At 35.1% G+C, this 27,113-nt stretch overlaps 1 protein-coding gene across 1 annotated transcript in view; it reads left to right on the top strand.

Annotated features, from left to right (window-relative positions):
- COL24A1 (collagen type XXIV alpha 1 chain) overlaps positions 1 to 27,113 on the top strand; it is a 414,236-nt gene that overhangs the window by 158,780 nt on the left and 228,343 nt on the right. The window contains exons 17-21 of the mRNA XM_027615241.2: positions 1,386 to 1,439; positions 1,517 to 1,561; positions 2,173 to 2,226; positions 2,493 to 2,546; positions 7,080 to 7,133. Coding sequence (XP_027471042.2) covers positions 1,386 to 1,439; positions 1,517 to 1,561; positions 2,173 to 2,226; positions 2,493 to 2,546; positions 7,080 to 7,133 — 261 coding nt within the window. The remainder of the gene's footprint in view (positions 1 to 1,385; positions 1,440 to 1,516; positions 1,562 to 2,172; positions 2,227 to 2,492; positions 2,547 to 7,079; positions 7,134 to 27,113) is intronic.

The raw sequence follows: 27,113 nt of genomic DNA, 5'->3' as shown, positions 1-27,113 counted from the left end.
CTTTATTTCAAAACAATTATGTGCCAATTACTATGTTGGGTCTGGAAAGTAAAATGTCAATCAACTCGCTTCTGCTTTCACAGAATGTGTGGACTAGGAACACAGGGGGGAGTATAGTACAGTATACTCATGAGTGCAGTCGAAAGCCATTCCAGTATTGGTAACCACATCTTTGAAGGCTTGGAGCATGTGATAAAGAGAGAGCATGTTCAGAGAATGGAAAACAGTCCATTGTGGCTAGAATGTGGGATTTGGAGGAGGGAGAAGTAAAGGAGGAGTAGGGACAAATGGAAGTAGACAAGACAGGAAGGGTTGGTGCAAACCTGGGATGCTTTCCTAAGCAATTTGGTAAAAGGGGCAACATTTTTAGCATTGCCACAAATACACCTTTAGAAGTTCCTTAACATTTGAAAACCATAAAGGGGAGGTTTAAGCCAACTTGTTCTTTGAAGATGAAGGATGATACAGAAGGTAGGCACAGAGAGGTAGCAACAGAAAGAAGGAAAATGAAGGTGTCAGTGGCACGAAAATTGTAAGTGATTCCCAAACCATTTTTTTTTCAAATTTTACTTTGAAATACCCTTATTGTGGCTATTGTCCTTTGTCTTCTAAGATGATATATTTGAGGAGTTTTTTTTAAATCACTTGCTTGCTGGAGATGATAGTTTGTTACATTTTTGAGGAATCTTGCATTGGAGCATTAAACTGAGAACCTTGATGTTGGTGACTATGTCTTTTTCATCTTTATTTCCTCCACACAACTACAGTGTCTGTGTACATGTTATGTTCAACAAATGTTAAACGATGTATGACTGACAGAAGCCCAGAAGAGTAGAGTCTTTTGTTCAGTACTCAGCTTATCCCTGAAATTATGGTAAATTTTATCATTTACAAATTTCAAATCACGAAATAAAATCACTGGAATGCCTGGAACATAGTAAGTGCCCAATACATAATTCCTGAATAAATGGGTGAAATAAAAATATAAGATGATCAAATGAAGTGTTTATTGAATACCTCCTGGGAATGTGGCACTTACTAGGAAAGGAAAAAATATTTCCCTTATCTTCAAGATATTATCTAGTTAGAGAAATATTTCAAGATGAATGTCGGGGACGGTTAAGCCTTATACGAACTAAAGGAAGGGGAGGATCCTTGTGGACTAGACTGGTATGGAGAGCTTCAGGGAGTAGGATGACCTCACTAAAGTTTCACACATTGGTATGATTTATTAATGTGGAGAGGAAAAGAAGTTGTGGAAGAACAAGGCACGTGTGGGCGCTTAGTGAGATGAACTGTTCTGGGCTAGTTCATTAATTTTACCATATTCTCTTTCCAATCCTAGTGGATGCTTAAGGATGCCTTTCTGTTTAATTGCTTTTCAGGGCAGTATTGGCCCTATTGGACCATTCGGACTTTCTGGAACTCCTGGCCCAATGGTATGTCTCTATTTGCATAATGGATATTTCCCTTTAATTTCTCTACGATGTCACAAAATATCCCTTTTTTTTTTTAGGGTCTTTCTGGGAATAAGGGCCTACCTGGAATGAAAGGTGATAAGGTGATTTAAATATTTACATTATCATAGAGATAATTTCTCATCACATTTATTTTTTTCTTTTTAGTCAATACAACTTATAAAATATCTTGTTTTTTTTTCTGTTGCATTTCTTTTTTTAAAATTTTTTATTGTTATGTTAATCACCATACATTACATCATTAGTTTTTGATGGAGTGTTCCATGATTCATTGTTTGTGCATAACACCCAGTGCTCCACGCAGAACGTGCCCTCTTTAATACCCATCACCAGGCTAACCCATCCCCCCACCCCCCTCCCCTCTAGAACCCTCAGTTTGTTTCTCAGAGTCCATTGTCTCTCATGGTTCGTCTCCCCCTCCGACTTACTCCCCTTCATTCTTCCCCTCCTGCTATCTTCTTCTTTTTCTTTTTTCTTAACATATGTTGCATTATTTGTTTCAGAAGTACAGATCTGTGATTCAACAAAATATCTTGTTTTTATATATGGGATCTAATGTATACTGTCAGATATACAGTTTTTATCAGAAGTAGGAAAAAGAGAGAAACTATTCTTCTATAATTAATTTTACTTTCTTATAATATTGCCATGTTTGTGTTACTTAAGTGTCTTTGTATGAAATTGTGCCCTCTAGGGTGAACAAGGCATTACAGGAGAGCCAGGAGAACTAGGGTATCCTGGAGACAAGGTAATTTTTTTTTCCATTTAGTTTATGTAAATACAAAAAATTCAGTGAAAAGGTATAAATTCTTTAAAAAGAAAGGAGTATGATTATTTTAAGCATGTAGTTTGTTAGGATATGGTATCAGTATGGTTTTACAGGTCTTGTTTGAAATGGTTTTCTCAAAGTTTTTAGATTCACTCCATTAATTTTTTAAGCAGTTTGTATATAGAGGCATAGCTGCCTTTTGTGGTATAATAGCTTTCATCTTCTCTATTATTCTCATCCTCTAGGGTGCTGTTGGTGTTCCAGGACCACCAGGGATGAGAGGAAAGCCAGGACCTTCAGTAGGTTTGAACTTTTGCTTTGCTCTTTCCCATTAATGAAGTGTACATCATAGCATGAGTCCTCACACTTGTTGGTATTAGTAGAATATAAGAAGTAGGAGATAAGCCTACCAGTCTGGCATTTTTTCTCTTCAGTTTTAGGGTATAGATAATCCTTCCAGTTTTCAGCCCACATTCCATAGAGTATTGGACCTCATCCTTCCTGCCCCCACCTCATCCCAGGCTAAAACCAAATTTCTGTGAGCCCTAAAGATCTTGTTTGATCTGTTATGGATAGTATCTAAAGTAAACAATGAACATTTAAGACAGAAAATACAAAGCACCTTAAATAATATTTTTAATTTTTCCAAATATCTTTCATTCCAATATATTTCATTAAAGAAATATTTTGAAGAAAATATAGCATGTCACACTCTGTGAGCACAAATATACTAGTTCTTTGTCTTTTTTTTTTAACCTTTGGGCATCAATTAGTTGGGAAAAAAAAGAATATTTTATATTGTAGTTAACATGAAACCAAACTCAAACTAAAATTACTGAGTAATTAAAATCATTTAAATAATGGTTAAACATGAGTTAACAGCATGTCTCTATATATTAAAAGTCATAATAATTATTATAGCTAAGATTTACTGAGTGTTTACAAAGTACCAGTCTCTATTCTAAGGTCTGTACCTCTAATTTAATCTTTACAAAAATCATATGAAGTTGGTACTGTTATTATTCTTATTTTACAGATTAGGGAAACTGAAACAGAGTCAAATAACTTGCCCAAGGTTCCACAGTTACTTGTTGGTCACCTAGATAATCATGTGTCAGAGCTCACGTACTTAGCCACTATGCCATACTGTTTGAGGGTACTTAAACAGTATTTTAAATATTAAAATTTAAATATTAAATATTAAAAAAATTTAATATTTTAGGATTGTTTTAGGATTTTTAATATTGATTGCAACTCTATGAAGTTGCAGGTGATTGTAGATAGAAATAAACAGATGGAAGATTATAACTTATTAATATAATATTAAAATATACATTTTAAAAAGAGTGTGGTTCCCTGAGCAAATCATCGTGTTTCCTCTAACTCCCTCCTCCCATCTCAGGCTTCTTTATTTTTTTGTCAGAGGAAGCAGCATTAAATTATAGTACTTTATATACTTCATTCTGTATGACTTCTAACAGTGACAGCATTTCATATACATCTCTCAGAAAGTATTTATTCCAAAGAAAAATGTTCAGTATCTTTTTGTCAAGTGACGTGCTGGTGATGAGCTTCACTCTTACTAGTTTTTTGCCCTGGACTCAGACTAAACCTGGTCAGTCATGTACCCAGACTTGGGTTCTGGAGTTGAATCTCAGAAATTCCAAAGAGTATAAATAAGGGAGAGAAAAATAGGTCATGAAACCAACAAAAAGCTTCCGTTTTTCAAGGAGGATTCTAATCACATAACAGGAACTTAGAATATCTGCAGTGGTTGGCAAAGTAAGACCCTAAACTTCTTACATCCTCAGTTGTTCATAATGTGAAGGTTTTCTGACTTTTGATAATAGTAAAAGGAGTGGGTACAACACATTTTCTAAGGCCAATACTAAGTAATAAATGGTATCAATATTATTCTGTAATGCTTTACAATTAATTGCTGGAGAAAACTAAAGTCAGATATCATGCTTATACAAAGTAAACCTTTTTAATGTCTACCTTACTTTTTTTTTTTTTAAAGATTTTATTTATTTATTTGACAGAGAGAGACAAAGTGAGAGAAGGAACACAAGTAGGGGGAGTGAGAGAGGGAGAAGCAGGCTTCCCACTGAGCAGGGAGCCCGATATGGGGCTTGATCCCAGGACCCTGGGATCATGACCTGAGCTGAAGGCAGATGCTTAACGACTGAGCCACCCAGGAGCCCCTCCCTTACTTTTTGATACAGTTTATATTGGTAATATGTTTATTGTGAGGCAGGGGGGGTATACTGCTCTGAGAAACAGACTTAGATTTTAGTCCCAGCCCTACACTGACTTGCTATGACCTTGAGCATTTAACCACTGTGTAAGTTCCTTGCAAATCTGTGACTCTTTAATTTCCTCTCTCAGTGATAGTGTTTACCAGTATTTCTCCAGTCTAACCTAAAGAAAAGGTGGAGAGCCTGTTTCACCTTAACACATTGTCTTAAAACCCTTAATGTTATTTTTTTTCCTGAAATAAATCACCAGAACCAACTCTAGTATGTTTTTTAGGGCTGTGATGCAGGGAGTATTAAGATGATAAAAGTGGGGGTTTTACTTGCTCATTTTGTACCTTTCTATATTTTTCTAATAAAAAAAATTTTAATGTCAGCAGGGATTACTTTGGCCGAAGATAGTTGACCATCTTTTGTTTGTTTTATCAAATCTTTGAAAAATATACATCAGACTAAAGATAGATATTTATGAATTAATATTTGTGAGCATCTGTAGTCTCTCACTTTATCACTTGTTTGTATCTTATTAATAGAAAAAAACTGTAGGGGTTTGACCTGGAAACCTTCCCTAGTTTTGGAAGGAGACACCTGTTTAATGAAAAATTGCTTGCGCTGAATCTGTTATATTAAAAAGAAATTATACAAGTTAGGGCCTATCTAAATCATTTGTTTACTATCATGACAAAGAATGTCAAAGTCATAAGGACGTCTTTCTTATTTTATATCTCCTACTTTTGGCTTTCTGTTTTCTAAATGCAGTCATTAGTGATATTTTTTTTTCCCAAATGAATCTAAGTTGTAACATGAAGGAATACTTACAAGATAAAAGAAAGAATGTCCTGATTTGGAAAGCTTTCTTCATTTTGGAATTAGGGTGTCTTTTGCTCAGCAAGCATCTAAAAACCAGAGACAATTACCAATCAGAAGTTAAGAAATATTCTTTCCTTAAAACAAAGAAAACAAAGACAATTATTATGTTTTTCCATATTTTTAACTAGAAGTTGTTTTCAGTTATAGAGGTTTACTTAATCATTACTCCATTGTCTAAAACTTACTTGAAAATTCAGTTTTTATAAAGGAGACTTGACATTCAAGGAAACTTCCAGTTGAAGTTTTTCAAAAATGATTTATTCTGAAGAATGAAATTTTTCCAAAATTTGTGCTTTTAACTATGTGGTTGTCAATTAACTTTTCTGAAAACAAAGATATAGAGTATGCTATTTTTTCCTCAAAGCTTGTAAATTTAGCTTCTCATTTGTTTTTTTGCCACCAGAGGTCTCCAGTGAGAGCCCCATCTTTATCTCTTTAAGAGATAAAGTACCTCCTTAAGAGAGGTACTTGCCATTTTAAAGAATTTAAGACTCCTCTAGATACTGATTATGATGAATTATGACTTTATTTAGGAGAACCTAAATCAAGTTTTATATAATACTTCATTACTTTTCTCTGGATTTGATTGCAGTAGTTCTATTGTGTACTGTTTTGTATCCAGATACCCAGATACTTAAGCATTGTATGAGAATGACTTTAGTGCTTATGGAAAACTGTGCTTTACTTCTTGAAACGTGGATAAGCACACATTATTTCTTGTAATTTTATGTAATCTGAGACCTATTAGGTCAAATTTGAAACTCACATAGAAATTTAATATGACAAAAATAATGAATTCAGTAATTTTTCTTATGAAAGCAAGGGTATCAGATTACTGCCTCCTTTCATCTCTAGTTTCAGGCTTTATAACCACTTTTCTCTCCTCTGAACTTCCTCTCCAGCCCTGATTTCACATGGTTAATCCAGATGTCAGAAAATGGCTTCAGAAATATTGACAATAAATCCTCAACATTTTAATATAATGATCAAAACAATCTAGGAATTATAGGTACCTAGGAGAGGACAGAGGATATAAAGGGAAAGATTAATGGTTATAAAATTGGTTAACATTTATTGCCAGACACTGTGCTAAACTAAACACCTTAAATATATTGTCTCCTTTAATCCTCACAATTACCCTGTAACAATGTTAGTACTTGTTATCACTATTATTCCTATTTTATTGTTAAGAGAATTTGAGCCTAAGAGAGATTAAGCAGCAGGGACTTAAATCCAGATGATTCTTAATTACTAAATCAGGCCTCTTGTAGTATCAAAGGAGAGAGGAATTTTCAGGGACAGTCCCGGACTCTGGTTGTTTATGAAAGCAGTTCCTCCTCTAGAGTCCCCTATCTTGAGTCAAACTTTATTGCCTTATCTCTGGTTAACCTACACATACACACACTACTTTTTTCTTGATTTGAGCGCTTAACTCAATTTGTTTGTATCTCCAACACTTAGGAGTAACTATATATTACTCCATACATCTTTTATTTAAATGAGTTTTCCACAGTGATGATGGTTACAAATTAAGTCTTTCTGAATGATAGTTACAACTTTGTTTGACATAATATATTCATTGTTGTTTGCTGAAAAGTCATTATAATTTTATGTGGCATAATACATTTGCTTACCATATGTCTGCTTCTGTTTTAAATTGTATATATCAGATTAATACTTATACTTTGATCCCCACCCCCATTTTAGGGCCAGATAGGTGACTCGGGACCCCAAGGACCATGTGGCCCTCCAGGACCAGAGGTAAAATGTTGGTTGGAAGATAATAAATTTGAAACAAAAGTAAAAATTAAACTTGATTATAAAGCCTGTTTTTACATAACAGGCTTAAGAAAGATTCTCGTTAAAATTCACATCTTTGTAAATAGTTTGGACTAAATCTTTTATCCCATATTAAAAGGTATGCAACAGTGATCCCGAGGAAACAGAAAGGTATTAGCCACATTATAGTCCTGATTCGATCACAGCTGACTTATTTGTTTGGCACAACTATTAATAACACATACTTGGGGCATGAAATCAAATTTCAGGATAAACTCCACTGAATTTTTAATTTTCCTGTATGCATATATCATTTAGATCTCATATTCTAGAATAAATACAATTAAGTCTATAGTACATATATCAAATTTGCTTGTTTATTCTTTGAAATTTGACTTTGGCTGAGTACTTGATGTAGAGTGTCTTTTTTTCCCCTGCAAATTCACAAAGAACACAAGCTTCTAACATGAAATATTTGAGTTTTTTAAAAATCATTTTATGAGTCAAAGATATATACCACATGGAGATAAAGATTCTGAAGCTCACTCTAGTTCAGAAATATAAGCCAAAAAATATGTACATACACATATAAATACACATACACATCTAATTCAGAATCATAGAAACAGCAGTAAAGCTGAAAAAATGAGTTTGGCTTCAGAATAAATAAATCAGAACAATAAACAATGTCAAAGCAGTAGGCAGAATTTCTAGAAATAACACTGTACTGATGCTTTCTCCCTCTCTTTGTAAACCATAAAATCTACTTCTTACCCTGCATCTCTCTTTCAGGGTTGGCTGATTTCTTCAGCAAATGCCTATTTCTTGTTGTCTCATTTAAAAACACACTGGATATTGGTAGTTCAAAAATCTAAAACACTACATTGTACCTAGTTTTATTAATAAGGACATAGTAGGAGATAAAATACAGCAATATATCGATGTCAGCATTCTGGGAAGAAGGAAATTGTTTGGAGTAATTGGAAGCAATTATTAACAGATAATTAAAATAGTAATTAACACATTAATATAAGTTTATATCTTCTGTAAGCCTGTATGCTTTTAATAATTTTTTCATGAAAACCTTCTTGAAATTAATTCTATATACCTCTCTTCTCATACTGAGGATACAGAACCCAATTTATCTTTTATTATCTTTAAAGGTTATTATTATGAACATGGGTTGTTCTGTTGTACTTTAGTTACAGATAGGATGCGTGCTAGGGAGGAATGTGTCACCTCCTAATTATCTGTATGGTTGGGATCATTTTCTCCTTTTTTCCTAAAGCCAGGTTAAAGGATGCATGGGCCATGTTTTTACTCAATACTTGGTCTTCCAAAGATGTTTCTTTTTTCTCTGTTGCCTTTGAGATTTTATGATTTGCAATCATTATTCAAAACATTGTCTCATTGTATTTGATTTCTGTACTGCTAATACAAGGTCCTGAGCTCCAGCCTTGTCAGACTGTGCCCACTCCTCCTGCTCACCTGCATTAAATGTTTTCCTTGGGCCAAAGATGTAACCTGTATTCATGTAATTGGTACAAGGTTGTTTTGGAAAAGTGGTCTAAAGATCATAAGTTTTTTTCTAATCATAAAAGTATAATGTGTAGGCAGTTATATATGAGGCAACACTTGTATCCAACTCCTTCTCAACATAAGACTTTCTTTTATGTTATGTATGTTATGTTAGTCACCGTACAGTACATCATTAGTTTTTGATGTAGTGTTCCATGATTCATTGTTTGCATATGACACCCAGTGCTTCACGCAATACGTGCCCTCCTTAATACCCATCACATTCGACTTTTGATAGAGTTGCAGGTCCAAAAATTTACAATAGTATGTTTAATATTATATAAAGCCTGAGAAGTTTCTACTTGCGCAGTAGATAAATTTTCTCAGATAAGGGGTTTTATATATTGTGTTAAATTTAGACTTTATTTAGGCAGTGATCAAAGATTTTTAAGCAAGGGAATGAAATGATCAGACTTGTGTTTTCAACACGTGTGGTAGCAAGAGCAAAACGGTAAAAGAGAAGGAGAGAGGGAGAGGTGACAAAACTAATTAAACATTATTTAGGAGGATGATGCAAGGCCAGGCTCTAAATGATGAGGGCCTGTTACAATTGAGAAGAAAGGACGGCTTCCAGAGATAATTAGGATATAGAATTCACAGCTCTTGAACCACTCCAGTTCATTTACTTTGTGTAAGACGGGAATAAGAGACAATTTTGATGTTTCTTGTTTGAAGAGTTGGGTAGAATGTGGGATCACCATTCTAAAAATAGAGAATAAAAAGGGAGAAGGAAGAAGATTTTCAGAGGGGTGGTAGACATAATGCTTTGGTTTTGAATTTTTTAGGGCTGCAGTGTCTGTTGGACATACAAGAAATTAACCTGATAAGTCTATAGAAAACTATAGGCCTAAAACTCAGAAGAGAATAGGACTAGAGATAAACATTTGTAATCATCCACATAGATTTGAAGCACATATTATTTGAAGTAGTTATAACAGATGAAATCATTTAGGGAGAGTATATGAAATAAGGTTCGAAAATACCCCACCTGGACACTCACCCCCAGAAGGATACATTTTCTAACTAGAGTGCAATTAAGTTTTAAATTAACAATATAAGAGCTGTTAAGATAAACTTTGGTAATGTAAAAACATACAGAAAAGAAAAAAAATCGCAGTGGAAATTAGAAAATATTTAGAACTGGATGAGAACAAATCACTATAAAAATTTGAGTGTTGGACTTAAGCAACACCTGGGGGGAAATTCACATTTCTCTAAAAAGCAAAAAAGATCAAGAATAAATGAGTTGTGCATAGCACAAGTATAGGGATTTGTTTCAAAGGGAGAAGTTAAGGAGGTGAAATAAGTAGATTTTGTTTTCTCTGTAAGTAGGAGACAATCCCAAGAGTTAGAGGACTGTGGGCATGTGGAAAGAGGGTGCTTGAGGAGATCCGTGAAGAGTAAGTGGGGGAGTGACTGAAGACTTATAAAATAATTTCTGAGTAGTATTAAGAACTCAGCTGAGGGGATGCCTGGGTGGCTTAGTTGGTTAAGTGTCTGCCTTCGGCTCAGGTCATGGTCCTAGGGTCCTGGAATCGAGTCCCACATCAGGCTCCCTGCTCATTGGGGAGCCTGTTTCTCCTTTTGCCTGCTGCTCCCCCTGCTGTGCTCTCTCTCTCTGACAAATAAATAAATCAATAAATAACGTTAAAAAAATTAAGAACTCAGCTGAGATTGAAAAACTGTCTTTTCTCAATGTATAGCCACAAAGTCCTGTACATTTTTTTGGAACTGTTTTGTAAATTTTAGTCTGAGCTTCGTACTGGCCAAAACAGTGACACATGATCAATTATATGACTCTCTTCTCCCTTGTATAAAAAACACATTAGTAGTTCAAAAGAAGGGCAGCAGTTCATGGTATTGTGTGATTTCCATCTTTCAGACTGATGTCATAATACCAAAGTACAATTCAGTAAACGTAATTCTATTAGGAGCCAAAATGATGACACCCAGTTTTTATACTTCTGTGATAACATTTCTTAATTATTGGGTGGCAAAATGTTTAAGTTGATATCTGAAAAATAACATACTTTTGGGATTAGTACTTCTGAATGATAGCAGCCTAAGTAACTTGAGCAGATTACTTGGAACTTTTTTTAAAATTTTGAATGTTGTGATATATATATTTAATTTTGTCTTTTTCTAAATGGGTTATCAGTTGTTCCAGGACTATTTGTTAAGCAATTGGTCTTTGCTTTAGTCATTTTAAAGCTACCTCAACAAATACTAAATTTTCTTGTTTCTTTGGCCTATGTCTGGATTTTGTTTTCTATTCCCCTTGAATGATTGTCTGTTCCTACACAAATGTCACATTGTTTCAATGGTAGAAAAATACCCCTGCTACCTTTATGGGTTTTCCCTTGTATGTTACTGTCCTCTTTTGTCTTCATGCTTTTAAATTTTTTTCTTTATCACTATATTTTGCCAGTTTGATTACAATGTCTTGGTGTGGATCTGTTTTGTTGATTTTGATAGAGGTTCTCCATGCCTCCTGGATCTGGATATCTGTTTCCTTCCCCAGGTTAGGGAAGCTTTCAGCTATTATTTCTTCAAATAAATTTTCTGCTCCCTTGTCTCTCTCTTCTTCTTCTGAGACTCCTGTAATATGAATGTTATTATGTTTGAGGGAGTCACTGAGTTCCCTAAGTCTATTCTCCTTTTGCATAATTCTTTTTTCTCTCTTTTGTTCAGCTTGATTACTTTCTATTACTCTTTTTGGTCATTAATTTGTTCCTCTACTTCTTCCAGCCTGCTGTTAATTCCATCAAGCATGTTTCTCATTTCACTTATGGATCCTTTTATCTCTGCTTCACTATTTCTTATCTCTGTGTTAAGGGTCTCACTCATGTCTTTTACTCTTTTCTCAAGTCCGGGAAATCTCCTTATGATCATTATTTTAAATTCTCTATCAGGCATGTTACTTATATCTGTTTCACTTAAATCTCTGGCTGTGGCCTTTTCCTTTTCTTTCATTTGGGATAAATTTATCTGTCCTCATTTTTTCTAAGTTTCTGTGCCTGTTTCTGCATGTTAGGAAAGTCAACTATGTCTGCTATTTTTGAGGGTAATGGGCCTTATGAAGAAGAGGTCCTGTATTGCCCTGCTGTGTAGCATCCCTTGTTCCTCAGAGTCTGGCACTTTTGAGAGTATCTCCAGGATATGTGTGCTTTGCTGTTTTGTCCTGGCTGCTTTATCTATCAGGCCAGTCATCTGCAGAGGCTCGCTTTGCCTATTGTGAGCAGTGTTTGGTCCCTGGCCTTTTAACTGGGTATGCTCTGTTCTGTTTGTGAAATGAGACCTGTTGCCACTGCCACTGGAACTGATGTTCTGCAAACCCTCACAGATGCAATGTGAGCAAGTGTTTGGGCTGATCTTAAAGGGGAGAGGCCGGTTGGGACTGAGGCAAGCATGACTGAGAGGGCCGGTTCCACTGGAGCATGGGGTGACAGGGCTTGTTGTAAGCAAATTAGGTAGGGAGTATTGGGCTGTGCTGGTTTCTGCAGGGCGCCCTGTGCTTATACTGAAGTTTAGGGCAGGGACATGGCCCTAGCCTGTTCATTTGTTCCCAGAGGGGTCTTTTCATGAATGCTGCCTCTTTGGGACATGCTCCGAGATGGGTGAATAACCCCCCCACTGTGTGCCCCAGACACTCTTCAGATTGCTGTTTCAATGCTGTATGTTGACAGGTTGCCTGCCTTCTTTCCAAGATCAGGGCAATGCCCTCTGGAGTCTATCTCAGCCATACCCACCGAGCTTTAAAACTTCAGGCTTTAAGTGCTGCTGGTTGTAAGAACTTACAAAATTTGGCCCCTCTCACTTTCCAAGCCATTGCTAGGGGGATTCATTTTCCTCTGGTGCTAGTCTATCTCTCACCCTCCTCCACAACAGCAGCTCCCTCCCCAACACATCAACCATAATCCTTTCTTCCCCAAACCACATTTCTGTACTTTCTACTACCTTCTTTGATGTGGCTTCTTCTCTACCTTTAGTCATGGAGTTTGTTCTGCCAGTCTTCAGGTCAATTTCTGGGGTCTTTAAGAGGATTTGATAGTTATCTAGTTGTATTCGCAGGACAAGGTGAGTCTAGGGTCCTCCTCCTCTGCCACCATCTTCTCTCCTTCATATCACTTCTTTAACCATTCACCCATCAAATGGATTATTTTTAGATAATCCATTTTTGGATTTTGTTTCCGTATCTTGCCTATTGTGAATTATACTGCAATGAACATAGGGGTGCATATATCTTTTTATGTTAGTGTATTCTATTTCTTTAGATAAATACCCAAAAGTGGAATTGTTTGATCATATGGTAGTTCTGTTTTTAATTTTTTTGAGGAAACTTCGTACTGTTTTCCATAATGGCTGTACCAGTATTTACCAGTATGTACTAATATTTATTTGTGACTTTTGCTTCAATATTTATAAGTGATCTTGATCTGTAATATTCAATCTTTTTTTGTACTTCTTTGTCCAGTTTAGGTATTAGTGTTATACTTATTTCATGAAAATAATTAGGAAGTCTTCTTAATTTTTAGTGCTATGGAGTAATTTATGGAACATTGGGGCTATCTTATCTATGAGGCTTTGATGGAATTCCTCTGTGAAACCGTCTGGAATTGTTGTTTTTTTATGGGGTAGTTCCTTGAATTTTTTTACTGCTTCTGCAGAAATTAGCCTTTTTAAGCTATCTCTAATGGGGTTAGCTTTGTTATATTGGCCTTAGGAAAATATCTGTTTCATCTAGGTTTTCAAATTGACTTCCATATAAATTAACAAAATAGTCTCATGATTTTCAAATTTTTGTTTTAATGGTTGTTTCCCATGTGCCATTAATTTTTTAAAAATATTTATATATGTGCTTATTCTTTTTTTTTCTTGGTTAGGCTTGATTCAGTTTGTCCAGTTACTTTTTTTCTCAAAAAATTTTTGAAATTTTTATTTATTGTTTTCTGTTTTTCTTTTCATTACATAATTAGTTTCTCCTTTTATCTCTATTATTTCTTGGAGATTCTTTGGTTTATGTTTTTTTTTTTTTAGTTAGGAATTTAATTTTATTTATTTTCATTATTTTATTTTCATTCCTAAAACTATTAAGAATTATCACTTTTCCTCTGCCTACTACTTTAAATGTACCTCAAAGATTCTGGTATGGAGTATTTTTATTACCATTGTCTTTTAGATATTTTATAATTTCAGTTATTTCTCTTTTCACCCAAGAGTTACTTAAAAAGGAGTTTTAGAATTTCCAGGTGGAAGAGCTATTGGTTTTGGTTTTGTTAATAATTCTTATTTTTATTGCATTGTTATCAGAGGATGTTGTTCTATTTTTTGGAACTTATCAATCTTTTCTTTTTTGTTGTGATCATTTTTTGTGACTTAATATACACTTGACATTTCATTATACATTTTAATATACACTTGACAAGGAGGTATATTTTTATCATTAAATGTGAAGTTTAATATATAGTATAGTGACTTGCTCTTTATTATGTTGTTTAGGTTTTGCTATATCTTCACTTATTTTTGGTCTAATTGATCTATGTAAATAGCATGTACTATGGCTGCTGCTGATCTGATTGCTCTTGGAGTCACAGCTGGTATTCATCATTCCCTCCTTCACTACCCATTTTAAATTCCTTTCACCTTCAGCTATCACCTGAGTGGGTCTTGGTGGCTTAGCTAGTGGTATGACCTTAACCTTCATTACTGAGAATATGAACTCTTGATAGGAGTTCTAAGAGGTGTCCAGTGTATCACCTGAGTTCTACATGTATCCCTTCCTGCCCTTTTTATGTAAAGAAGTCTTGCCTATTTTTGTTTTTCAGGGTCAATTAACCATGCCAGTATGGTGACTTCCCTTTTTGTTTGCTCAGACCTCATCATAAAAAGTCCAAAGTGCCCTGTTGAGAGCCCTAAGTTTAGGTTAGTGAGATACTTGCTCTGTCTCCTGTCAAGAGAGAGACCCTTTGAGTAACAGGATATCTAATCCTGAAGAGTCCAAGGTTGTGGGGAAAGAAGGTACAAAATATAATGCATCATTGGGAGTGATGGTAAATAAGACACATCCACTTCTATTCTTTGGTTTCCAGAGTCATGCATCCTTCCTATTAGAGATAAAAGTACCATATACAGGTTTCTAACTTAAAAAAATACACTATATCCCAAAGAGTGGTACTCCCTTCATATTGTTTCTTTTAAGTTGGCCCTTCCCTTATAACTTTAAAAGCAGTTGCAATGTATTGTAAGGCTGACTACCTCTAAATGGTGCAGAATGGGTGAAGGCCAATGAATCATATCAGGGGCCCACTCTTGTAGCTTTTTGTAGAGAGGGTATCTTGTTCAAATGCTATACTCTATGGGGTTCCATGCCTGTGGATCAGACATTCTGTAATTTTCTAGATAGTGGTGCTAGTTGGAGCTTTAAAGAAAGGAAAGGTAAACTCTTATAAAATATGTATCTGTTTCTGTGAAGATGAACTGCTGATACTTCCAAATTTGAAGGGCCCCACATGAATGCAGACTATTTTTTAATTTTCTTTTAGTTATAAAGGAAAAGAGTGTATTTGCCAAATCAGTGATTACATACCAAATATAGAAGGACTTAGTTATCCACTATGTCTGACACAATAGCTGCAACTGGGGCTGTGGTAGTCTACAGTCAGTCTCCACAATCCAACTGACTTTTGTAGGTGGTAGTCTGGTGAATTTAACAGTGCTCTGATAGAGACCATCACACATTCATATTTCAGGTTTTTAATGCTGGCAGGGATCTCTGACATTCTCTCTACACGATATGATTGGCGATCATGTAGATGTGAGTTATTGTCTGATCCTTAGAACCCAGAGGTCTACTTAACTATTATAAGTATCTCTTCCATTTAGGCTCTTATTTAAAGAATTCAGTTCTAATTATTTCTTTTCAACAGATCTTTTTGAGATATCCATTATATGTTCAACCCTAAAAAGAAAATGCTGAGGTCTATTGGATTTGGTCTTGACTTCAAAGAACTTATATTCAAGAAAGCAATATTCAATTCCAACTATGTCAAAGCCTCCACTGTCTCTATTTGTCTTTTTTCAGACATCAAAATTAATTAGGTTTGATTAAATGAAAAATTAAAAATCATTTAATTATTTAAAAGTCTAGAATCAGTTTAGTCCTTAGAAAAAATTATAAAATAGCCAAAGAATTTAATTCCTATGGCCACTGATCTTCCTCTATTCTTTCCCTTTTGAGCATGAGTTCTTGTCTATCTCAAACAACCAGTCTCTCTTTTCTTTTCCATAATTTACCCTTCTCATCAAAGCTTGTTTTTAAAGACCTAATAAATATATTTTACTCCAAGCAGTAAATGGTAAGCAGAACAGCTACCTTCAATAGAATCCCATTTCAAGGATATTTACATTTTAACACTAAACGGACACCTGGAACTAATGCAGTGAGTCTTGAATTGTAGAATTTAGGGAGTTATTTAGTGAGCAGAGAAAGATTTGTGGGTGATTTAAACTTTGATGCTCCTCAAATTAATCATACCATGTAAGTTGTCATCTGTACTACCAGTAAGACAGGAAAAGACTGGCCAATATTTCTTTCTAGTACCTTCTAGTTCAGAAGCTCAGATCTTCAGAAGAGTTAGTGAAAGCAAAGCACTCGGAAGATTTGTTGTAAATGCTGTTATTTGCCATTGGCATTGAAGAGACTGTTCATCATTAAAGATCATCTGAACAAATGTCACTTCAAACCACTTCAAAGTTTTTTTTCCCTTGCTTCATAATGTTTTACTTATTGTAGGCAAGTTAAATTACTGTACCAAAGAAGTAAACGTATCTGTGCACTTAGCTCTTTCCAGAATTGTAAATATTAGAGATGTCACAAAATAAAACATCACATGCTTTAAAACATAAGATTAAAATTTTTTCCATGCTAGTTCTTTGTCTGCTTTTAACAAAAACATATGGAAAATGCTGTACAGGAATCTTCCCTATTTCTTTAAGCATAGTAATTTCAGTTTTGAGCACTAAACCTATGCTTCCTCCCAGTTCTGGCAGCAAACCACCTTCAAATTTGGTAGCAGGATAGTTAGAATGTTTGTTGATTCAGCTGTTAACCTCCCTGGACTACTGAGATTGCCAAATAGTTGAATTTTGGATGATGTTCTTGGTAAGTGGGGCCAGTTGTTTATTACAAAATGAGCTAAGACCACTAATCAGAGGGATACCAGCAGTGGCCAAGCAGTGAGTCCTCTTTTTCCACTAGGGTGGTCTTCACTAGAGACAAATACCAAAGTTCATTTGGAGAGTCTGCTCATATCAAGCAAAAGCACGCTTCTAAATGTCCATTTTAGCACCTCAGTGGACTTTACTTGCATAAGGCAGCCTGCAGCCAGTTGAGTAGATCTTAGTCCAGATGGATCCCCTTTACTTAAACCACTTACTTCTTAACAAAGAAGTACCACTTGGGATTGGTTGAGTAATTTGATGTTTTTAGTTATTACTCAAAAACTAGTGCTGAAAGAAAATGTGATCAAATCAGTCAATAACAAATCATCTCTTGAGTTCCTACTGTGTAAGACCTATGGCTAGTAAATACTATAGGATATATATAAAAATAATATATTGTCTATAATTTGGGGCAATTTATAGTCTATTTTGGAAAAAGAAGATATATGTATATACATATATATACACCTATATATACACCTATACATATATATACATACATATACATACACACACACACACACACACACACACACACACATATATATATATATATACACACACTGTCAGATAGTTGCAAAGGCATCATGTAAGAAATAAGTAGTTATTATAGTTCATTGTTAGTAGAGAGAGATTAACATGAGATGAAAGGATTAGGGAAGGGTTCATGGAAAAGATGGATCTTGAATTAGATTGTTGATGAATAAATGGCAGGAAGAGGGGAGGGCATTCCAGGCAGGGTAAACCACATGAACAGAGCCTAGACATCTAGGTAATATGGATAGTGGATTTATAGATCAGTGAATGAAACTGACTAGCTGACACAGATTCCTTGTGTTGGTATAGAGTGATAGATAAGGTTATAAAACTAGGCTGGTGCCAAATTGCATAAGACCTTTGATTCCAAGTGATATCAAGGCAGAGTATTCAGTAGCTAGATAGTGAAGCCTAATATTACAGTTCTTGTATTGCGAAAAATATGGAACCTGCCCCCTGATCTCCCAAATGAACCAGCCAAAGTTTTATTGATTTGCCTAGTTTCTGCCCATTGTGGTCACAAATTTCTGTCCTTTCATAGTGTAGGTGGGAGTTTCCATAACTGTTGTCTGAAAGAGGACAGAATCTCCTGCCTACCCAGGATGAATCTTAGTACTATTAGTTGCTATTACTAACAGTACTTAGTACTGTTGTTACATTGAGGTTGACCTGAGGTTGCTCACTAGATTAATGAAGAAATCTTCCCACCCAGAGGAAAGTTAGCAACAACTAAGACAACTGTCTTTGAAGATACTTTCTGTTCCCAGTACTTGATCTATAACCATCTCTTCCAATTCCTCTTTTTAGCAGGCAGTACAGTAGAGGACCATTTATTGCCCGATTGACTGTACAATTTGGTTAACATGTTCACTGCCTATTCCCGTGGACTTTCCTCAAATCTCATTAATCATGTGGTAAGGCCTTCACACTTCCTGTTCCAGAAAGCTGTGTCTCCATTAGTATCCCATTCTCATCACCAGAACTGTCAGAGACTATGAAGGATCCCAAACCTGCCGGTTAGCCTGATAGTTTCACAGATTTCTCTTAGAAGACACAAGACTCCTGGGACAGAGACAAAGGACAGTTTATTATTCTTAACAATAGCAGTTTCCAGAGTATCAGCATTTTTGCTCTGATTCACAGAGCCTTTCTTCTCATAGGGTGATGTGAACAGAGCTAGATGACATTTGCATATGCAGTGGTTGTATTGCAAAAGAGGAACTTTGAACTTAGAGAAACTGAATCTTTTATAATGGTCAGTTATAAAAAAAATAATGTATTCCAGAAAGAGATTATTATATGGAAAGTAAGCATGCCTGCCTTTTGCTAAGAGGGAGACACTATGGCCATCTTTGCTATATGGAAATCCTTGAAATGATAGACTGGATCAATGGATAGTTAGTAACCCGTTTGTATAATGTGCAGAAATGCAAGAGACTATGGAGGGTTGTATACCAGCAGCATGTTAAGTTAAATGTTAGAGGTATAAAGATGGGTAAGATACCTTCATTTTCCTCTTTGAGCTCACATTTTATTGGAAAAAAAGAAATAAACCCTTAATTACTATATAGAGTCATTAGTCCTAAATAGCCATATTAACCGAGTTCTATATACATATAAAGGAACAAGCTACTGATTCTGGCTAAGCGGAACCATGAAAGGCTTCATAGATTATGTTATATTTGATTTGATGAGAGAACCTGGAGTAGGGAGTTAAAGAAGACTTCTAAGAAGTATAGTTGCTTGAGCAAAGACTCGAAGAAATAGTAGTGGCTTATCAAATGGAAACAGAGTGCAATGGTCTTCCAGCACAGATATATGAGGAAGTTAGGTGTGTTTAAAAAACTGCATATAATTCAGTGTTTTAGTCAAGTTTGTTTCCATTAAAAATGACAAAACCTACCTCAAACAGTTTTAAGCAAAACTCAGGATTGGCTGATGTAATTAGGAAGTCTGCAGTGCATGTGCCTAGAATTTTGGCTGGATACAGGAGTTTGATGAATATAATCAAGATACTCTCCATCTTTTAGCCTTACTTACGTCTGTTGGCTTCATTCACAGGAACATATTATGGAAAAGGTGGCCCTTGGCAATTCTAGGCTTATATCGCCCTCAGAGTTAGCAATCTTAGCCAAAAAAAAAAAGGATTCTTCTTTCCTATAGCTCTAGCAAAAATTCTAAGGTGGATTCCAGCCAATCTGGCTTGGATTACATGATCATCTTTAAATCAATCACAGTAATCATGAGGTTGGAATACTGTAATTGGCAAGATTTGGGTCATTTACTCACCCCTGGAAATTGGGATTGGGACCAGAAGCACATAGACTGCAAATTGAAGAGGAGTTTTTCAGAGATGGTGAGCATACAAAAAAGAAGATGCTCTCTACATTTTACATCTTTGGTGCCCAGTATCTATATATTACCATTCTTCCCACTTATACAGTTTTTTTTTTTTTTAATTAAAGAGCAGAGGGGTAGACTGAGGGAGAGAGAGAATACTAAGCAGGCTCCATGCCCAGCATGGAGCCCAATGCAGGGCTCAGTCTCACGGCCCCGAGATCATGACCTAAGCCAAAACCAAGAGTTGGATGCTTAACCAACTGAGCCACCAAGGCGCCACCCAACACACTTATATAGTTTTTAAAATGCTTCTGGTAACATAGTACAGCCACCCACACAGCTGAAAATATACTCTTCCTCTCCAAAGGAAGATAACCCAATGATCACTTATTGCTTATAGCTTCAAGGCCAGATTCTTGGAGTAAAGTGCGTTCTTTTCAATGAGGCCTGAATCTCAGATAATCAGTATGGTTTTAGAAGGAAAACAAAATAGCCACAATATTCATTCCATTTGGAGAAACGAGAGAATAGGAAACAAGGTAGAGTGGCACAGGCCCATAGCTGTGCATTTAAAAGAAAGGTAGGCAATTGATATATGCCAGTTCCTCATAACAATATAAATCAACTTTTTTAAAATCACCTAACTTCCCACTCCTTGCCACAAACTTACACACACTGAAAAAGGGAGAATCTGAGATAAAGGGTCTCCAGAATATACATTGTATGGTATGAGGAAATATTTTTGTTCTCTAGCCTATGTTCAATGCCAAGAATGATGCCTGATACATAGTAACATGTTGAATGAATAAATTGATATTCTTTAATTAAAGACACAAGAATTTTAAATGAGTCAAATATGTAGATGTGGGGTACCTAAAATGATACTTATCCAAAAGTAAGTATCAAATCATTGTCCTGTTATTACCTCCAAAACAATTTGAAATCTGAGCTTCCCTGATTTTTATCTGGGGACAAGTTTTCTAAGGGTCTTTAAATGGTTGCAGATTGTTGTCTACCAAAGAATGGTGATTATCTAAAACACCCAGTACCAATTACCTTTTGTTTTATACTTTTATTGAGGTGTAATTGACATATAACAAACTACATATACTTAAATTGTACAATTTGATAATTTTTGACATATGTATAACTCATGAAACCATCGCCAAAATCAAGATAGTGAACACATCCATCAAATCCCAAAATTTCTGAGCATCTGGGTGATTCAGTTGGTTAAGCATCCAACTCTTGGTTGGCTCAGGTCATGATCTCAGGGTCCTGAGACTGAGCCCCATGTTGGTTCCATGCTCAGCTCAGAGTCTGCTTGAGATTCTTTCTCTCCCTCTTTCTCCCCTTTCCCTCTCCCCCTGCTTGTGAACTTTCTCTTGCTCTTAAATAAATAAATAAATACATAAATAAAATCTTTCTAAAAATCCCAAAATTTCTTTGTTCACCTTTGTAATTCTTCCTTTCTGTCTCTCCTGTTCCTCCCATCCCCAGTCTAACACTGATCTGCTTTTCGTCACTATAGGTTATCCAAATCTAAAGGTCAAATAATGGTCAAAATAGTTTACCTTAAAATTAGAAGTTTAGTATAGCTTTGTGTGGATTTCAGTAAAATAAAAATGGACTTTGCAGTTGATTTTGTAGAGTGACTTCAAACATACTGATAATATTATTTAAACAAAGTCTTATTAAACAAGTCATTCAGAGAGTGTATGTTGTGTTATAAGGAATTTTCATTGTCTTTATTGTTTCTGGATTTTCTCTGCTGAGTTTTTAGGATGCTACATATTAATGGAATTCAGCTGTGCTATATTTACTATTCAAAAGTATAGAATTGCAAAAGGGAAAATACATGAATAGCAGTAATCATTTACAAAGATTGCAAAGATTTTCAATGATATCATAATGAAAAAAAATCTGTTTTTATGGTTTTTAGTTCTAAAACAGCAAAAGGCAGTGAAAGAAAGCCAGATACCTGGATGAATTCCTTATTTTGCCTTTATTTTTCCAGAGGCTCATATTTTCTATTTGTGGTTTTCCCAGAAGACAGAACAGTTCCTTAATTTGCAGTTGCATGCTGCTCTGTGCTTAAGTTTCATTTCTATAGCTTCCTGGGAAAGTGAATTTATTACTTCTGCCTTGTCAAATATTTTTTTTTTGGCATTAACTTTTATATGGACTATTCTCACTCTGAAAAGGTCATTTTAATCCTTTTTGTTTTTTATTACTTTCTTACTTGGACTCACCATATTACTGACATGGCATGTACTTCCACAAATGCTAAAGAACAAAATCTTATGATTGTTTTTTGGATCCATTTCTCAAATGGAATTCCCCCCTTATAGAACCTCTTTCCCTCTGACTGCATTCTTTCTTGTTTGCCATTGTTACAATCCCATCTGTAGAAGCTATGCTACTTGGGTTTTTTGGGCAGTGTTTTGTTTGTTTTGTTTTGTTTTTTGACAAAGAATAACTTTGAAACTGCAAAACTGAAAATATAATTATTCAAACAATTCATTTTTAATTTGGTCATCAATTGAAGCCGTCAAATCTTTATTGAATATACTGTATCCAAGCACCAAACTAGGCTTTGAATAACTTTGCCCTTTAGGAGTCCATAACTTATGGGTTGCACTAGCTTGAATGATTTATTAATTTTATCCTGTTTTAATATGATTGTTTTTATGAAATATAGTCATTTCTACTTTGTTCAGACTTATAAACTACTTAAGATAAATTTAAGTCAACTGTATTGTGTTCATGTATATTTAAAGTATGATCAATATAAAAATCAATGAAAATTTGAAAATTTTCAAAAGAGTTAGATGGCCTAAATGATGCTACTGTCTATAACAACATTTTATTTTATTTTTTATTATTAGATAGTTCATTTGTTTAATTTTTTTTAATTTAAATTTTATGTTAACTGTATGTAGTTAACATACAGTGAAATATTGGTTTCTGGAGTAGAATTCAGTGATTCATCACTTCCATACAATACCCAGTGCTCATCACAAAAAGGCCCTCCTTACTACCCATCTCTCATAGCCCATCCCCCACTCACCTCTCCTCCAGCAACCCTCAGTTTGCTCTCTATCATTAAGAGTTTCTTATGGCTTGTGTCCTTCTCTCCTTTTTTTCTTTTCCCCCTCCCCATATGTTCATCTGTTTTCTTTCTTAAATTCCACACATGAGTGAAATCGTATGGTATTTGTCTTTCTCTAGCTGACTTACTTCACTTAGCATAATACTCTGTAGTTCCATTCATGTCACTGCAAATGGCAAAATTTCATTATTTTTCATGGCTGAGTATTATTCCATTGTGTGAGTGTGCATTAAATATATGCATATTATATGCGTGTATGTATATGTACCACATCTTCTTTATCCATTCATCAGTAGATGGACACTTGGGCTGTTTCCATAATTTGGTTATTGTAGATAATGCCTCTGTAAACATTGGGGAGCACATCCCTTTGAATTAGTATTTTTGTATTCTTTGGGTGAATACCTAGTAGTGCCATTGCTGGATCTTAGGGTAGTTCTATTTTTAACTTTTTGAGGAACCTCCATACTGTTTTTCAGAGTGACTGCACCAGTTTGCATTTCCACCAACAGTACAAAAGGGTTCCTTTTTCTCCACATTCTTGCCAACAACTATTGTTTCTTGTGTTGTTAATTTTAGCCATTCTGACAGGTGAGTGCTTTTCCTTTATGGTCAGGAACAAGTCAGGGATGTCCATTCTCACCATTTTTATTTGATATAGTACTGGAAATCCTACCCACAGCAATCAGACAACAAAAAGAAATAAAAGGCTTCCAAATTATTGACATCTGTTGTCTCCTATTCCCCTGGTCTTTGGCACTTCAGGTCTTTTTACTATTCCTTTACTATTATTTTAATGTTTAAGAAGGAACAGATATTCATGGATATACTTAATATTCCATGTTTACCCAGAAGTCACCTCAATAACTTTTTTACTGTTTTATTGAAAAAAATAAAACACAGATACAAAAACTATATAAAACAAATGTGTATCACAACAGTTGTAAGACAAACACTATTGTGTTTGCTATGCAGGTCAAGAATAGAACTGCCAGTTATCCCCAGAAGCTTTTTTGGATCTCAACCCAACCATAAGCCTTCCTCTCCTCCCAAAAGTTGGCAGTGCTTTTTTCTTTTATGGTTTGTCATTCAAGTTAGGTTAAAATTGTAGTGTAGGCTTATTTTGTTACTATGTCTTTCAGTCTACAAGTTCTCTTTCCATTTCCCTTTTCCCCCTTACAAATTAGCTGTTAAAGATCCCTGGTCATGTGACCTGGGTAGTCACATACAGAGGCTTGACCATATTCAGTTCTCTTTGTTTTTGGTGAAACTATAGGTGATACTGTATTCTTTCATCACAAAGCACATAATGTGTAGTTCCTTTTTTTATGATTTTAGTAACAGTTGATTCCTCAACTGCCCAGATGTATTAGATTTAGGTGGTTGCAAAATGGAGATATTTTTGCTGTATCATTTCTTTTTTATTTGTTGGCTGAATATATTCCCTCATCTACTATTTGGTTAGTAGTAGCACAGTATATATGGGAAAGTAGAATAAATGCTTGATTCTTCACCTTTACCAGTTTTCAAAATAAGGAGTTGACTTCCTTTCATCCTCTAAAAGTGGGCAGTTCTTTAATTGTATCATTAAAACTCATGAATTTAAACATATTTGATATGTTTCAATCCATTGTAATTCTTATCCTTATTGAAGTTCATATTATCCCATATCTGCTCAGTGGGATCCTCTTCAAGCCCCCTCGGTTCTTTTAACATAACTCTCGATTTGACATCTTTTATAGTCTTTTTGCTTTCTGGAATGACAAGGTGTTTCAGGCTCATCGGGAGGATGGACAGGAACTATGAATTTGTCCATGGGGATCCTCTGAACCAGTGGTTGTAAACTAGTACCCAGGGACCAAAAGTAGCTACCAGACTTGTCGTTTTTTGTTTTTTTTTTTTTTTTCTGAGAGAAACAAGTCAGTCACTCGACAATGACAACTACAAAATAAATTTTTTAACACTTACTATGTACCAGGTGTTGTACTAGTTGCTGGAAATATTATAGTTCATAAGACATAAAACTGCCTTCAAAGAGTTTACAATCTGATGAGGAAAATAATATAAGCCATAATACTACATTAAGTGACCTTGTAGGACTCTAGGATAGTGTGAGAGTTCTTAGAAGAGAACTAACTCATGGTTTGGGGATCAAAGAAGCAAAATATCATTCAGTTTTCTTGGTTTGTCTGTCTTTTATTCCTCCTTATGTTCATTTATTTTGTTTCTTAAATTCCACATATGAGTGAAATCATATGGTATTTGTCTTTCTCTGGCTGACTTATTTCACTTAGCATAATACTCAGTAGCTTCATCCATGTCGTTGCAAATGGTAAGATTTCATTTCTTTTATGGCTGAGCAATATTCCATTATATATCCCACATCTTCTTTATCCATTCATTAGTTGATGGATATTTGGGCTCCTTCCATAATTTGACTACAGAGAACAAATTGATGGTTACTGGAGGGGAGTTGGACAGGGGGATGGGTTAAATAGGTAATAGGTATTAAGGAGGACACTTGTGATGAGCACTGGGTCTTGTATGTAAGTGATGAATCACCAAATTCTACACCTAAAACTAATATTGCACTGTATGTTAACTAGCTGGAATTTAAATAAAAACTTGGAAAAATATTATTCAATTTTCTATTCTATTTAAAACACAAGTCTTCCAGGTGAAGAAAGGTGAGGGAAAATTATTTAGGCAGAGAAGGCATAGGTGAACCTGATTTTTTCTTTCATTAGAAAAGCAATCAACAAGTCTATTTTAAACATATTCTGTTGCTAAACTTAAATCTGATCCTGTGACCAGTCTTTCTGTTATCACTGTCTTTTCTTTTGCCAGAAATGTCCCTAAGTAATATTTTTCTCTATAGAATACAAGTTTCAAATCAGAGTCAAGGCATTTCTGTCCTAATCTGGACTGGATGAGTTAGTATCACTTTCTTTTGATTTTTCTTTCCAGGATGAATATTCCAGAATCAACCTTGCAGTTCCATGTAACTTGTGGACATTTTTATTTCCATCATATTTACTTCTTCACTGAACTACCTTTTCTAGCTCACATTCATATTTACTTGTAACTTTTACTTTTTAAGATGCTGATTTTTGGGGCACCTGGGTGGCTCAGTCAGTTAAGCATCTGACTTTGGCTTAGGTCATGATCTCAGGGTTCTGGGATGGATCCCCACATTGGGCTCCTGCTCAGCAGGGAGTCTGTTTCTCCTTTTGCCCCTCCTCCTGCTCCTTCTCTCTCTCTCTCTCAAATGAATAAAATAAAATATTTTTTGAAAAGATGCTGATTCTTGTACTCGTCTTACCTTCTGTTCCTTTGCGCAAGTCAGCAGGAAATACTGAAACAGCTTTGTCTGTGACAAAACAATAGAGGTAAAACTGCACTTACTACCTTATTCTCATTGTTAAAATGGATCATGATGAATCACATTCTAATTCATTATTTCAGTGAGAACACTGATTGATCTAACCATTTTAGAGCAACGTTCTAGGCCTTTCCCCAGCACAGATTTTATTTCACACTACAGCTCCTTTCTATTTCTTGAGCCAACTATGTTAGGCTGCTAAAATATAATTTCCAAAAAGGTAAAATTGTGATTCTTAGGCAAATAAAAAGTAAACATGGGTGTGAAAAAATTTTTTGAACTCATTAATTAATGATGAAACCAGTAAGATATTAAGATGAGTTTGAGGAGCATTTGAAGAGCTAAGTATTGACTATTAAATATGGGAATGTTAGAATAAGATAATTAAATTAGATACAAAACTGATTAATATCCTGTATATTAACCCATAACCTTTATGGTTATTTTTTTCACCAGACAAAAGTTATTTGCATTTCTAACTAACAAAAATCTACAAGTTAACATTTGGTTAGTAAACAGTGAATCTAACAAATTACATTCCCCTAATCCTTGGGTGGCCATGTGTCCCATAGGTCATTGAAAGGACCTATTATGAACCTTTTTGCCTTTTTTCCATGTTGTGGATGGTTTTGGATTAAGACTTTGGTTCTCTTAGACTGGATTAAAGAATTTTCTTTGGACCTGAAGATTTTGAAGAACTGGTGAAGAACTGGTGAAGTAACTTTGTCAGTTTTGTATTCCAGTGTTAACTGCCTAATAATAGACCTTTAATACTGAGTTTTTGAGCAGTATA

This window comes from Zalophus californianus, chromosome 4, assembly GCF_009762305.2.
Source record: "Zalophus californianus isolate mZalCal1 chromosome 4, mZalCal1.pri.v2, whole genome shotgun sequence".
In the NCBI taxonomy this organism is placed as follows: domain Eukaryota; kingdom Metazoa; phylum Chordata; class Mammalia; order Carnivora; family Otariidae; genus Zalophus; species Zalophus californianus.
This window is presented reverse-complemented; position numbering and strand designations above follow the sequence as displayed.